This window comes from Corvus brachyrhynchos, unplaced genomic scaffold, assembly GCF_000691975.1.
Source record: "Corvus brachyrhynchos isolate BGI_N302 unplaced genomic scaffold, ASM69197v1 scaffold61, whole genome shotgun sequence".
Classification (NCBI taxonomy): Eukaryota; Metazoa; Chordata; class Aves; order Passeriformes; family Corvidae; genus Corvus; species Corvus brachyrhynchos.
In genome coordinates, this window is record NW_008236478.1 from 578,878 (window position 1) to 595,045 (window position 16,168).

Consider the following 16,168-nt stretch of genomic DNA (forward strand, 5'->3'; position numbering starts at 1 on the left):
CTATTTTTATTATTTTATTTACTTCTTATTAAAACACTTGTATAATGTTTGAGTTGTTATATTTTGTTGGTAAGCTTTTTAGAGGTTGGCACAGTGCAAAGCTGTGATCTGGAGATCTGGTTTTGTCCTAACTGGGTGGTTACCAGCTTAAGTGTTTTTTGCTTGTTCTTAGTTTTGCGGAGGCCGTGTAGTCAGATGAGCAAACTGAACGTGCTCCTGTGAGCAGTCATGGCGAACACATGGTAAGTCAGTTCTGCTAAGCCTGTGCAGAAGCAGTGCAGGTACCAAGCTTGCATGGTTACTGTGAGGGTTTGGGCCAGCTTGAAAGTCTTGCTGCAATGACAGGTGAACTGCAAAGCCTCTAGTCTTGAATTTTGTTCCAAGAAAATAAAAATAAACTAAAGAAAATGTGTTCACTTTGTCATATCTGAGGCAGCTTTGCTCAAAAAGTTCTCAAGAGTTAGTTTTACAGCCCATTTTGAGAGCAGAATCTTGTTTTGAAGTCCACTGAATAGGTGAAGCTCTCAGCTGTGCATCCTGGGCATGTTTTGGATTGTATTTTTCTTTTTTTGTAGGTGCTGTGGAAAGAAGACTGAGTGTTTGGCTCAGCAGTTTTTGTGAGGCAGCCCAGAGCCTGCCTGTCTTGGCTCATTACATGCAGCACTCCGCTCCGTCTGCAACACAGGCTTAGCCACTGCACCTATTGCAAGTGGTGTTGCTTTACAGAGGTCCCTAAACTGATCCCTGAATAGCTCACACAGTATGGTTGGCTCATGGTTCATTAAGGGGTTGAGCAAAGAAAGGGGGCTGAGGCTGAAATTGCTTTGGAATGATTCCTGTATAAGTTCAGCACTCAGGAATGTTGTGTGACAGGCACGGTAATGGTGTGTGTCTGCAGGCTTGCAAGCACATCTGAAATTTTGCATGGCACACTGGCAACCAAGACGACTACTCATCTGTGTGTAGATATTTGCCTGCCTTACAGCAATGCTGAGACTTCATTAGCATTTGTAGAATGAGTTTAACAGAAGTACAAATGAAGTATTACTAGTGGGGAATGTCTTAGGCTGCTGTAACGCATTTGCAGGTATTTTGGAAGTTCTTTGTGTTTTGACAGGAGATGAAGAATTTATAATTGTGTGGAAGGTGAAGAACATGCCTTCACAGATACCCAGGGTATCTTTGTAAGGTATTACACTCTCTGTTAATTTTTTGCTGATGGACAAACCCTATGTATGTCTATTCTGTAGTGACTTCATGATGCAATTAATACTTAAGTACACTTGGATTAGAGTAATCTTGCTCATACCAGCCATAATAGGTAATTTCAGTTGTTATTAGGTGTATCAAAAGTGGTATAATTCTAGATGTCATTAGGAATGTCCCTGGAAAATACTGTGCAAGTTTCTATAAATATGGATGGACTACACTAGAGAGAACTTGAAAAAAAATGTTTTGCCATGAATCTTGTAGTTCCTTTTTCTAGGAATTTCTTAAATAATTTTTTTTTTTCAATTTCTTGTGAGATGAGGGAAAACGTGAACTTGTTGGAAGAGCACTTTCTGTTGAATAATTGTTCTGTCTTCAGAAGCTTCTATGCCTTTTATAAGACATCATATATCCCAAGTACCTAGATAAAGTAGCATTTTAGAGGTACACATTGTTTCTGATGAAGGAAGTTTGGAGACTGGTTTTTTCTGGAGAGTGCTGTGGGTTGCTGAGTCAGGGATGAGCCTTGTGCTTTCAATGTTCAGTGCAAAATCCCAGTTCTAGGGTGGAGAATGTGTTAACATCTATTCATAGAATGAGAAATCCTCGTGTAGTCATTTGAATGAATAAGATACGTCAAAAAAAATAACACTACAAGATTGTAAAGGATATATATGTTTGACTACTGCCATGGGGTTCACTTGAATGTTGTGGTTTATTTTTTTAATCTAGTTTCCTTCTTAACCCTTCCAACATACTCCAAGCCTCCTTGCTTTTACATGCTTTTCTCAGAATCCTCTGTTCTTTTCCATATTATTTTATTTTTTGGGTGGAGGAACATTTACATTTTTTGCTTTGTCTCTGAAGATTCAGTGTATTGTGGGAGGTGAGGCAACACTGGTCTTGGCAGAACACCACACAACCAAGAGAGTAATTAAATGACGCAAGCATTTGATTATTTTTCTCTCTCAAGCTTTCTGGCACGGCTGGGCATTCCGATTGCAAAAGGAGGATCAGGAGAAGAAATTTCTAAAGACCGCATGCAGAATTAGAAGAACTGTATTGGAGACTTTCTGCTTCTTTAAAGCTCTTCGCTCTCACGTTCTGGAGTTACTTCTTTTTCCCCTGTGAGGATAATGTCTCTTTCGTCACTCAAGATAGATGTAACTGAAAGGGAGCTGCCAAGGTTGTGTTTTGGTTTCTTTGCTCCCTTACTAATTGGATTTTTCCCATCTTCTGCAGTAGGATTATAGAAGGATTACAGAAGCTGTGTTTTTGGGGGTGTGGGAGGAAGTTGTTGTTTTTCTTGTCTTGAGTCTGGGACCTCCTTGATTTGCCATTTGTTCTCTGAAGTTACTGCCTGTTTGGAAGAGGGAGAAGCAGCATAACATGAACTTGCACAACCATGGATTCCTTCCCTTTGCAAATGGTCTATGTGGCTGCTTGTAAAGGAGGTTTTTGCATGCGTTAGCAGCAAATGAAGAATAGCATCCCAGGCTGGATTTAAAAGAAGCCAACTCCTTGAGTCCTGGCAAAAGGATAAATACTGTTTCAAGTATAGTTTAAGGAGGATTGGATGTTGTTCCAGTTTTGAATTTTTTGAAAGGAAGGATCTGATCAAATCAAATATTCTGCCAGCCTAAACCTGCATTTTCTACAGCTGAAACTGGAAGATGTCTTGGAAAAGAAATTACTTTTCTGTGGGTCGGGGGAATGTACAGGGCATGTTTACTCCACGAAATACCACCTCAATAGCACCCAGTAAAGGTCTCAGCAATGAACCAGGACAGAACAGTTGCTTCCTGAATAGTGCGCTACAGGTAAGATCACAGAATAAACAATGTTTCTCGTTTTGCCCTCTGTCTGTTGTAGTATTGTCCTAGGCACTGTGCAACAAATACAGTGAAACTTGAGTACATAATTATTGGCGGCCTAGATAGAGTAAAGCTACATTTGGAAAAACTGATAGTGTTATTGAGCAGCTTTTTAATTTTCAGGTTTTCCTGGTGAATTCAACAGTCAAATTTACCTAGTCATCATTTACTGTACTTGAATGTCTTGTTTGTGTAGGCTTGTAGAATGTCAACCAAAGGTAAAAATATACATAGAAAATTTATTTTAAAATAATAGAATATTGCATAGCTTGCAGAATGGATACTCCTTAAAAGTAAATTTAATTTTTTTGTTGAACCACTCAAGGTCAAGGTTTGATAATACCTGTACAAGATTCATTTTATGTAGTGCACTTTTCTTTCTGGCGGCTGATTTGTAGCTTAGTTTAAATGACTGAGTGTTTACCTTTTGATTTAGAAGAAAAACCTTTTCTGGTGCCAAATTCAGTGGGGTGAGTATGGCTGCTATACAGGTCTTGTCACCATTTAGATGTTTTGAATATCTGATGGTTGAGATTCAATCATTTTGGTAGCAGGGCTTAAAACCCCTTCATATCAGTTTCCATCCCTTCATAATGACTTCTCTGTGCAGCACAGACTGTGTCACTATGGGTTTGGTTTTCTGTTTTGGGTTTTTTTTTGGTTTTTGGGTTTTTTTTTCCATGGGCACAATCAGGTTCTCAACGAACTTCAGGCTTCCATATAGCCCCAGTGCAAATAATACAATGACCCTCAATAGGCTTAATATATTAGGAAATACAGAACAAAGAGAAATTTCCAGTGATGTTCTGTATCAGTCACCATCAATTGCCAGCTGTAAGGTGTAATGACTGGCTGCCTCCTAATACTGAGTTACTGAACCTAGGTCAGGACTAAGTAGATCCTAACATCAGCTGCATGCTATACAAGAAGATGAAAGCATATGACCTGGTCTTTAGTCTGCTACAGAAACCCTTTTCTTCTAAATCTCAAGAGAGACAGGATACTGAAAGTACTTACGATCAAAGCTGAATTAAAAAAAAAAAAGACAAGATGGTAATAATTTCATAAAATACATACTTCTGGGGTTTATCCTAATTTTTTAACACTTAGTCTGAACTGCTCTTGAATGTTTTTTGCTCCTTGCTCTTACAAATTTCTATAAACATTCAAGCTAAACTCCAAAGGCAGTTACATAAAAAAATTGGACTCATTCCTAAATGTAATTTTTTTGTCCTTTGGTAAAGTCTGCAGTAGTTCTTCAGGAATGTTTGTGTGTAATCAGATGTTTTCAATGCTTATGTTGCCTCCCAGGCCCTAAATACAGGGATAGTCGAGTATAAACATAGCCATGGTAATTATGAAGTTTTGGGAAACTTAAAGATTATTACATATTACTATGGTTTAAATACAAATTTTCCTGTTGGAAACACTTTTTGAAACCAGCAGAAACTTTGCCAGGGTGCTAAATTTTTTCTTGCTCTAGGCAAATTCATCAGAAATAAGAAGTTTGGTTCCTCTGTTTGTGCTAATGAGGCATTTAGCCAGTCACATGTCAGCCTGGACCTTGCTGCTCTGTCCAGAACCTTTTAGGACGTGATTTAGGTCAGGGTTTCTTTCAGTTCAAGCTTCTGCCTTCTGAAAGGCTGGTGACACTGAGGTTTGCAGGAAAGTTCAGTTACTGTTAGTTGAAGCTGCAATTGCCGGTGCTGACCACGTTTATACATAAAGAGCTCACTGTGAAACACCTCAGAGATGGGTATTGTTGCTATTTTACAGATACAAATTTGAATAGTTTCTCAAGAGTGCACAGATTTAGTGGTAAAACTGAAGAATAAAAAACCATAGTGCTGTTAGAGCAAATGCCACCTGTCGTTGCTAGCAGAACATATAAAAGCCTGCTTGCCTTTCTGTGCTGTGACCCTGCCTAGTCACATACCTGGTATTACCACCATACCTGCCCTGAGAGAAAGGTATAGCTGCCCTAACAGGCTATGGTTAGTAATCATGGCCTATGAGTGCACTTAGTGACGATAATATTGGGCATAACGGATTTTAGCGTTTCACCACTTTCACTTGCATGAACTTGTTAATGTGTATGCTGTTGGTGCTCAGTTTTTTCAGCATCTGGGCTTTCTGCTCAGAACAAGAAGGCTGTGTAGGATTGGAAGAAGGGAAGAGTTTCATTCCCTGCAGTCCATGGGGTGTCCTTGGCAGCTCTGCTCAGCTGCATGGTGCTGTTGCCCAGCAGCCGGCCCTGGTGCTAGCACAGGAGAGCAGTCAAGGCATGTGCTGTTTAAGCTAGCACTGCTACGTGGGTAAAGAAGCAAGTTTTCTAGTTTAAAAGCACGTGGCAAGAAATTCAGAGGAAGGTCCTACTGTAAAGTAACATGTGAAGGTTACAGCTAAAGAGGAAAGTTGAAAACTTCAACTTGCAGTTAGATAAAAGGCACCCCTTTTAAAGGCAATGCTCACTGATGACTTCTTGGATTATTCAGCATGTGCAGTTTTAATCAGAAGCTTATGAAGTATTTTATTTTATATATTCGTAAAATTGGCTCTGCCCCTTTTTGTGTTTTAGGTTCTTTGGCACCTGGACATTTTTCGCCGCAGTTTCCGGCAGATCACAACGCACAAATGTATGGGTGATTCTTGCATCTTCTGTGCTCTTAAGGTAAAAGTTAGAAATACATTTAAAACCATTTTTTAAAAGTTTGAACAGAAATATATATGATATTTAGTTAATATATATAATCAAACTTGCACCTGAAAATTTGTGAGAGCAGGATAAATGTGATAGCTAGTGGTCTAAGACCCAATTTCTAAAATGTGTTCAAGCCAAAACATTGTGAAAATACCATTGGTAAAGTTTCAGTTACAAGGACTCTTCTTAATGGTGTGCAGGTCATTGTGAGTCTCCATTACTTCAAGCAGTAAAATACAAATTTGCTTAATTTTTCCCAATTTATCATTTGGTGTACGAATATAATACCATGTACAGTTAGTGTGCTCATCAACATTTACCTTTCCCTTCAGAGCTGCTTTAAACGTCAGGATGGCAAAGGCCATTTAGCTAAGCCTTTCTGTTCAAAACTGTTGATTATGTAAGACTAAAAGGCTATTTTCTACTGTAAATATTGATGTCTGTATTAAATGGCTCCGCTCTTTGTACTCTCTGTTTTAAAAAACATCAATTCTGTTTGTAGCTGCAGATGCAATAACTGACCGTTACAGAGGCTGCCTGGACAGTAAGATCTAGATGCTAGCTCTGATTCTGAGTACTGCTATGTACTTGAGTAAATTGTGCAATCCTGTGTCTCTGTTTGTCTCTATCTATCAATTTGTTGCAGTTCTAGGGTTTTTTTGTGGCCTCCTTTCTAAATTTTGCTAGCTCAAACCCCTAGGTTCTTGTGGGAGAAATAGACATGATGCAAAGATGATGAAAATACCATCTTTAATCTTCTTGAGCAGTGATTTCCCTTTCTGAAATTGAGACTGAGACATTTTCTTTGATCACAAGTGTGTTGTAAAATCCAACTAAATATATAAATTAATTGTGGGAGAATTTGTGTCATGAATTCTATGTGCAGTAATGAAAAGGACAGACAGCATGTCTTATGAAGATGGCAGAGTGTGCAGGTTTAAATTAAGATCATCTGACATTCCTAGACAATATTTATGATATAACAGCTGTCTTGGTGCTGTTAAGTAATATCACAGGGGCGCTGGTAGAGACAGGCTTGAAATGAATTATCTAGTGAGTTTTTGGACTGTTATTAAGGGGTTTTTCCTTGCAAATAAACAGCAAAGAGGAGACTATTAAGGAATGAAGTAAGAGAATTTATCTTTTTCTGAAGGGGAATTTGTCTCAAGCTGTATCTGTTGAAATGATGAGAGAGGATGATATTTACAGCACTATCATCAGAAGAGGAGGTAACAGAGGAGCAAGGTAGAGCATCCAAAGTGAGATACAGCTCTTCAGACAAAGAAAAGATGGAGTATTGCATGTCCCCTTCCTTAAAGGGGAATGGCAAGACTTAGTCATGATCCGATTTGAGTTCATTAAGTTCAGTGGGATGATGTAAAGGTATTTTTTGGATCATGCCCTCGAGTAATGTCAAGTGATTGTTGGCATTCTTTGTTAGCCAAGATGAGGTCGGAAAGAAAAGGATTTAGGAATTTACCATGAATGTAAGCTTTCGCCATTCTGGGGTGTAACCTTACAGCATGATGTATCAAAGAAATGCCAGGAGATCAGACAGGTTCTGCCATGAGTGAAAGTAGACTCTCAACTCTGCGCTGGAGTCCAGGTTTTAATATGAAGATAATAGTTAAAAGTCTTTCGGTATAGAGTACTGAAAAAGAGGGAGAGGGATGTGAAAGGATATTACGGGAAAAAGGAGAGGACGAACCTTTGCGGAACTGGTCTTGAAAGATGAGCTCCGGACAAAGATATGCATATGGATTAGCAGTACCCGTATGAGAGGGAAAGCACTACAGTAAAACTGGAAGATGACAGGATCTCTGGAATATATGTATTAAAAGCAATTGGGTCAAAGAATGTGCAGTTTTGTTGGTAAAATCCTTGCTTTTGATGTTTTGAAGTGCGTAGTGTGCTATTATAAACTTGTAAATGACAGGTGAAGTTGGCAGAATTTACAAATTCTATGCCTGCAGCCATATGCTTATTTTTTTAATTAAGCAGCCTTTGAAAAAGTTGCTGCTCTCTCTTTTCACTCTCAAATATCTGCAAGGATTTTTTGTGTATGTGTGTGTTTTTGGTTTTGTTTGTTTTTTTCTGCCTGAAGTTCTTAGCAATAATGTTCCTTGCTGGGAGGTGTTACAACCCTTAATTTCCAATAAAACAATACTATTGCACCAAATCCTGTACTACTTTTGCACATTTTGGGAAACTTGTGTCTGGTTGTGTGCAGAATTCCTAGAGCTCACAGAAGCTCTAAAGAACGCATAAGCAATTAAAGAATTACCTAGACAAGTATTTATGAATGTGGGCAGCAACCAATACTTGAAAAAGTAAATAAATTCCAACTGGATCCAAATCAAAAAGTTAGCATTTTCTCTATCTAGTCTGTTCTTCATGGGAGATTGCTGTGTGTTCTACCCAAGCCTGTTCCAGAACCTCTTTCTCTGGGTCATAATGTGCCAAGCTTTCACCTTTATTACCTTATGTAAAATGTTGATGTGTGTACATAAGTACTTAAAAGTTCCCCCCCATTTTCGTGTTGTTATCAAGTCAAATATTATTATAAAGGTGAATTTTAAAGGCTGTCACTTGACTCCAAGTGAAACTGGAGGTGCAAACCTCCCCTCAACCCCCCAGAAAACCTCTGGAGACCAGAAACATTAGCTGTCTTGCTTGAATGCAGCTGAAAAGGTAGGGGTATTCACAAGGGACAGCCCCAAACCGTGGAGATGGTCACATTCATCCTCAAACTCCTTAAGCAGGCAGTAGAAGGGGGAGAAATCTGTTTAAAGTATTTACTTGTTCTCTGCTGCCCTCTGGATCAGTGTTTTCAAATTGCTCTATTTTTTTTTCCTGTGAAAGTCTGTCTGTCTGGTACATGGTATGTGCAAACTTGTTTAAGACAAGTGGGATTATGTGCTTAATGTGCACCTAATACTGCAAGCATCACCAAGAGCATGTTTTGTGTCCCAGTGCAGCAGGGTCATCCCCTCCTGTCTGTGCTCATCTCTTCCCCTGCCCCAGCTCTCCATTCTGCTCTGGAAGCCTTTAACTGTTGTCCTGCCAGAGTAATGCTGGCTTAGCCTCCAGATCTTTGACATCCTCTTTCTCTTGAATCTTGCCTTAGGCTTTGCTAAGATGAGGGAGAAGAAGTGGCTGGATCCAGTGGGAACACCAGAATTTGGAGCTCTATACCATGCGAAAATCTCCTGTTAGGGGCTGGGGAGAGGTAATTAGCCTTGCATGCTGTCAGGTGGATCTGCCCAACATACTTGTCCAGACCAAGCAAGGTGGAGGCAGGACATGTTTACTCTTCAGAGCATGCTGGCATGTTCGGATTCCAGCCCGGCCTGGGAAGGGGACAACACTTGTGGGGAGGAGCCTATGCCATGTTCCCCCAGTTCACTTCAGGGTCCCTTCATAGCATACCTCACACCTTCTGTGTTGTACAGAGAGGAGGGTTCATGCTCTTCGCTGGCTCTAAAATGTTACTGTGGAGGTGACATCCTCTTCTCTTTGACTCTAGAGGAAGATAGTCTTCTCTAAGCTAAATTTAGCCTTTGAATAACACTGAAGAAGTTGTATTTTTTCCACGCTTTTTTGGCTTCCTGCAACTCTATCTAGGGATTCTGATATCATGCACAGTATTTACTGTAAATGCTCAGCTAGCTCTCTAAATTTTACTTGTAAGTTCAAATATGGGATCACAGAACAGTGATGTCATACCTGATCAAATCACGTTTTATTTTTGTACCACATTGAAGACTTCCATTTCACAAATTCTTGATTTTAAAACTTGATGTGCTATGTCTTTATGTGGCTAGAAAATGAACCTTAAAATCATTTCAGATATACTTTCCTTGGTTATTTGGAAGGAGCCTTGCATCAACAGCTGTAAAAAAGGAGAGCTGCAGACTCTGTGCTGGAATCCCAAGCACTGTTCCTTAAGATGTGGCATTATTTAAATATTTTTTTCAATACACAAGCTGTCCTTACCACTGTGTGGTTTGCCTGCTGAAACACTGGAACAGCTTTTTGATTTATTATTTATGCTGAAGTCTACTATGAGTTGGTTTATTTTCCTTTTTTTTTTCAGCATGACTTTGCTTTGGTGTTTATCACAGCTGGAAGAGGGTAGGAAGGGGGAAATCCGTCCACTGTACTGAGCATGCCACAGAGAGTTTGTTCTCCTTCCAGGGATTGTACTGGGAGCTCCACAGTGCCAGGATATAGGACAGAGTGTTTTTTGTAGGTCACAAAGAAGAATGTTCTATTGATTGATAAATTCCAATAGGGCTGGTCTTTTCTGTTGTTTTGTCATGTGCAACAAAAGCAGGAAGAATGTGAATTTCTATGTAGAAATGATGTTGTTGTCTAAGATGAAAATAGAGAACAGTAAGGTTTTACAGCGCTTTAAAAAGTAGAACGACTATAGTTGGTTCTGATAAGCCACTTGCTTGAAATGGAGTGATTTATTATGAAATGTTCGTCATGTGATTGAGAGAGTAATCCTCTTGTTTTATGCTTTTTTCAAATCACAGTAGTATTTCAGGGTAAAACAATAGTCAAAATACATAAAATAATTACTTTTATTGTTTGAACGTCTTTTTTCAGTTGGCACTTGCAGTTAACTGTCTGCCAAATAAACTAGCAGCAAGTACAGTTTCCTCAGTTAATAAACTGGTAATTGAAGCTTCCAAATAACAGTTGGCTGTTTTGATCTTGATCAAGCAGTTAGTGAATTGTTACCTAGTAGATGTGCATATTCTATGATTTGGATTTCTTTTCCTGCCACCCTCCTAAACAACACTTGTAGAAAGTATTATTTTTACTTGATTTTGGTAGTAGCCAGGGGTGCCTGACTTGACAGTCTGTACTGGGGACCTGATCTTAATATTCAGGGTACAGTGTGAGTACAAATGGAAGAGACAGAAAAAGAAAGGAATAAATGGAAATCTAAGTTGATTGTTATCAGACTTGGAGGTTTGAAAAGAGATCAAAAAACACAAAACCAAATAGAGCTAGAATTTATTGCAACCTTGAAGGCGAATATACCACGAGGAAATGTGGGGAGGAAATGTGAGCTAGTGGAAATACTGTGGGTGGAGGCTGATGTGTTTGGATAGGGGAAAAGTGATTTTTAGCAGCCATTTGAAACAGGTTGTTGTACTGAGTATGAGGATTCACTGGGAGAGTGTGATGTTCTGAATGAGAGATTAGGTATTACAAGCAAGAAAAAAAGGTTCACTAAATTGAACAGGGTAAGAAGGGCATGCTATTGAAATGGAGAGAAAGCTTAAAAAAATTATACAAACAAAAACCCCATCACCAAAACCCCAAAACAAAAAATTGAAATACCATACCACTAGAGCTGCAGTGATATCCCTATACAGAAGAAACTTCTGTGTAATTCTGAAAGGGAATAGTTAGTTCTCAGAAAGCTGCCAAGGACACAACTCAAAATTACAGTGCATGAACGCTGATCTGATTCAGTAGCTGTTGCTTATTGTCTTCAGCCATTAATTTATTCTTATGTCAGCCTCCTTTTGCATGCTTGATTAAAAAGGCACATGTGCATGTGTATCAGGTTTGGTTTGTTTCATCAGTATAGTTACACACTACAGATGTCAGTTTACCCCAAATAAATGGAATACTTTCCTAGGGAGGAAGTTGATTCCAAATACTATTAAAGATAATTGGGAGCAGATCTCCCAAGAATGTATGTAAATCCCATGAATTACCTAAAAATATACTTGCTATCTTTATTGTCTAAACCAGGTGAAAAATAACTTGGTTTATGATCATGCATGTGAATTTTAGTGTTCTGAAATATCTTCAAGGTTTCTCGAGGAGTTGCATGATAAATGTTCCTTGTCTCAAGCCTTAGGTTGTTTTCCTTTATTTGATCCTTGATCAATATATAGCTAGAAAATTCATACTGATCCCCGCACCCACGCTTCCCAAAGTGGAGGACATTATTTTGGAAGCCCACTGACTCAACAGGGCTTTGTTCTGATGGGTGTCAGAGGCCCGGCTGTGTAGTAATAGAAAAGATATGAAGTCTTCAGGTAAGAAACTAGGAAAAAGCCTTCTGAAAAGTAAAAAGCCAAGCAAGGCCCTACAATTGATTGATTGGGATGGTTGACTCATCTGAGAGCAGGCTGGTGAAAGGTAGCAATGTCACTGGAGTTGATCTTGACTTAGTATTTGGGGAAGGACTATATGCAACTGGGTGGACTTTGCAAATTTATTGGTCTTAAAGAACACTTGCACTTCTAATTTTATTCTCTGCTACCCTTTCCAGACTTTTGAAGAGCTGTAGGGAAGAGGATGTGAAGGGAGATGGGCTTCTTTTCCATACAGACCTCATAGGAATGAAGTATAAGCAGAACACAGACTCTCTATCTGAAAAATGCCTTGCTCATACTGTTCTCTGTCTTAGCTTGTAGACTGACCAACATGCCAAGAACATGTCCTCAGTGTAGAAATCAAAGTACTGCTATTAATATGGTATTAGTAATTCTTAGATTTTATGTTAAGCTAATTTTTTTTTTGTTCAACATCCTTGATTTTAGTTACTGCAGACTGGTAAAATGGAAGAAACTTCCTTTTTTCATGAGGCTTTTAGCAGCATCCATTCATTTTGTTGCCACTGTTAGGGACATGCTCATTTGTGTTGGAATGTAGCCATTGAAAGAGATCATCACTGCAGTCAGTACACTGATGGATTTCCACCATCTTCAGTTTCAGAAGAAGTATGTGGAGGAGAATGAAGTTTGAATGTTTCATTTATAAAGTTCTCATGTTCCATAAACACTTGGAAGAAAGGTGCCATGAGAACTCCTGGGGCAGAATCAGGAGGGCTTTCCTGGTCTGCACCCAGCTGGCTGTCATACCTGTGTTCGGAACAAATGTTTGCGCAATTAACAGTATCGCTCACAGGCAAGACCTTAAATTAAGGAGGAAGATCTGACTTAGGTAATTTAAAGTGATGAAAATGCAGGAAATGCCACACCTGTTCATTGGAGGTTGAGAGACAAGAAAGACCTGTTCTGAAGGGGAGAACCCCAACAACCCCATCTCCCCCAAAAAACTCCAACCCAACCCCACTGACTAAAACCTAAGGAAAACCAAACTCAAAGTGCTTTTGACTCCATTTGAGGTGCTTTTGGGACTCCCTACAAGCACTGGGTTCCAACATGCTCTAAACAGCACTGTGCAATGACATAATAAGATTTGATCTTTATTAGATTAAAATGCATAATTACTCACTGGTTTTAAGATATTTTTTCCCTTGTAATCTAAATAAGACTGTACCATTGTGTGCTATGTCATTACAAATTTGAGGAAGCATTCTTCCGTGTAATGTTGGGATCTGCTATATCCTGATTTTTGCATTCTTCGCAGAATTGCCATTGCTTAATAATTTTTTGTTCCATGGTAAGTATACTGTTTCTTTAAAGAGTGCAATTTAAAAGAAGAGTTTCAGTTTTCTTGCTTGCTTCTCCTTTTACCTAGTTTAGACCCTGCATTGTTTCTCACCCCCGGGGGTGCAGAGCCATTTCAGGGCTCTCAGTGAAGCAAACCAGGTCCTGCCCATCAGCTCACGGCAGTGAGGTTGTGGACCAGTCGCTAGACAAGTGTCTCAGTTTCCAAATCTGTGAAGTGAGATTGAACAAACAGAATAAACACATTTCTAAAGCACAGTTGTGAATATTTTCAAGTGCTCTTAAACTATTTAATGTAAAGTGTGAAGCAGGATGGAGTTATATTTCACTGCCTTTGGTTTTTTTTGAGGGTCACTGAAATGAGAAAATTCACTAATGAAACTTGCTCAGTTACCAGAGTAACAGAAATGGCAATCAAGTTTAAGTGCAGAGACTTTGTCATTGTTTCAGTTTTATGTATGTATATATAAATGATAGCTGAGGAGGGGTATTGTCTGTAATTCACAAAGTATGATACTGTCTCACGGCTTTCTCTTCATTATGCTTTTCTCCTGATTCTGTGATACTCTAATAAAAGCAATAGTAGAAGAGCTGTGGGCTTCAGCACAATGGGCTCTCACCCATGAATGAGCACCTTGAAGACCAACAAAATAAAAGAGATTGGCATATTACATCTATCTTAGATTATGTCAGCACTATAAATTGTACCATTCCTATGGGCAAAAATGGCAGGGGCATGGAGGTTGGTTTGCTGCCTGTGCAGTGACAGCTGTGCTCTGCACTTTTTCCAGCTTCCTCAAAACAGACAAGGTTGTACCATTTGGCAAACTTCCCAGTTTACCTTCTCAATTCCTGAAAAGAAACAAGTAAAAGTAGTTACAAGAGAGAAAGATTCAGATTATTTCCAATTAATATAGATCCTAAGTATGTTGGGGAGAAGGTTTCTGTAATTAAAGGAAGAAGTGCTACATGAATTGTGAAATACTGCAGATTAGTATAGATTTGAAAGAAAATCAAACAGGCGAACCAATTTGGTTTTCTCCTTGTTTTACTAAGTTTAGGAGGCAGTAAAGAGGACTGGTGCACAATTAAAGGTGATCCCTTTTTCCTCTCCTGTAGTATGAACTGAGCTTTTCCACAGTCTTTAGAGAAATTGTGAGGAAAGTTTCATAGGAAAGGACAAGCAGAATTTTTAGATTGACACTGATGAAGATGGTTGCTTGTCATATTACATGATGTAGAAAGAACACAGTGGTGATGGAGAGTTGTCTTGTATTAAAATAAGAACTAGAAGTTTTTTACTTAAACTGAGGATCTTGCATACAGAATTATGTTCCTGTTTTGTAGGAAGGGCACAGTGAAAGTTAACTGTTCAGATGATGTTTCGGATATTTCACACACGTGCACGCAAGCACACAAAATAAACATGGGGGTTTAATCAGTTGGGAATATGCACAGAACTTTCATGCATATAACCCACACTTCAGACAATAATGTGTCTTTTTAGAACTACTCATCCTTGCAAATGGTTACCCAGGTGATGTGTGAGTTACAGTTATGAAAATGCAGGTTTATGGCAGCAAGTGAACAGCTGGCTATACATAGGAACTGATATTCCTATTCACATCATGCTTTTTCCCTCCTGCATGCTCACACAAAAATCATCTAATTCTTACTTCTTGGACTTACGAAAGGTAAATTTCTTTAAAGTGTGCAAGTATCAAGTTGTGGCTGTTAAAGGGCTACAGATGTTTGGAAAGAGTTGCTTAAAAGAGGAAACAAAGTGGCATGTGTAAGCTGGAAGTGAGAAAGTTAAATGGAGAGTGAGAAATGGGAATAAAAAGTGAGAAGTTTTGGTGTTCATTGTATTTGCTTCAGGAATCAGATTTGGAGAAATAAAGATCCATGGGGAATTGACAGCCCTCGCTTGTATATGTGAAAGGAAAGGAAGAAATACACATGAGGGAAATCCTCCTAAACTCCTAGCCCTCACTTGTATATGTGAAAGGAAAGGAAGAAATACACAAAGGTGCACAGGATTTCAAAGGAAGGACTTTTAGGATTTTCTCTTGTAGTCCATGTACCATACAAGTATCTGTGTGTTGCAGGATCCAAACAAGTTAAATGTTTGCTGTTTGTTTTCAGATAAATTGAGTCATATTTTGAAAAATGCAGTACCTTAACTATCTTTTTGGTTTTTTACTAGGGTATATTCAACCAGTTTCAGTGTAGTAGTGAGAAGGTACTGCCTTCTGATGCCCTGCGCACTGCTCTTGCAAAGACATTTCAGGATGAGCAACGTTTCCAGCTGGGCATCATGGATGATGCTGCTGAATGTTTTGTGAGTATAACTGAAAGATGGTTTGGCAGGCACAGAGGTGGCCCACCACTATGCAATCTTCCCTGTTTTTTTTTTTTTTTCCCCTTAATTTTTTGTTCTCCATTTCTCCTTTCCCCAAATTGCAACAGATTTTGCATGTCTGGCCTGGAAAAGTGCACAGAGAGATCCCCAAACAAATGATTTGGAAATGGTAATATCATTGTTAACCGTATTTACATTTACTTTAGCATATGTACTGCTTGGATTCTCAAGTGTGCTTTAGATGTGAATTATGAAAAAATTGCACTAAAAGAATGATCCAGGATTCTAGTTTTAAGGATCACCTCAAGAGGGTGAAAAGACATTTTGTTTGCCAGTTTTTTGAAGTTGTGTTTTCACAGGAAAATTTTTCAAGGGAAATTGTGCAATGTTATAGTTGTTTTGCCAAATAATTAATCTTGACCTGTTTATTGCAGGCCTATAGACCACCCAGGCAGCTAATAGTGTTGGTGAAAAGCGTTCTGCTGTAAGGGTTGTTAAGAGACTTGTGGCACCCACAGATTAGTGTTGACAACAATGGGAGGAGAGAAGGTCTTGGGACAAAAACTCCTGGGAA

At 39.0% G+C, this 16,168-nt stretch overlaps 1 protein-coding gene across 1 annotated transcript in view; it reads left to right on the top strand.

The window, feature by feature from the left end:
• Positions 1–573: 573 nt before the first annotated feature.
• USP54 (ubiquitin specific peptidase 54) overlaps positions 574–16,168 on the top strand; it is a 52,244-nt gene continuing 36,649 nt past the window's right edge. Inside the window, exons 1-4 of the mRNA XM_017725850.1 lie at positions 574–1,189; positions 2,183–3,029; positions 5,662–5,754; positions 15,439–15,573. Of these exons, the coding sequence (XP_017581339.1) occupies positions 2,883–3,029; positions 5,662–5,754; positions 15,439–15,573 (375 nt within the window). The 5' untranslated portion in view covers positions 574–1,189; positions 2,183–2,882. The remainder of the gene's footprint in view (positions 1,190–2,182; positions 3,030–5,661; positions 5,755–15,438; positions 15,574–16,168) is intronic.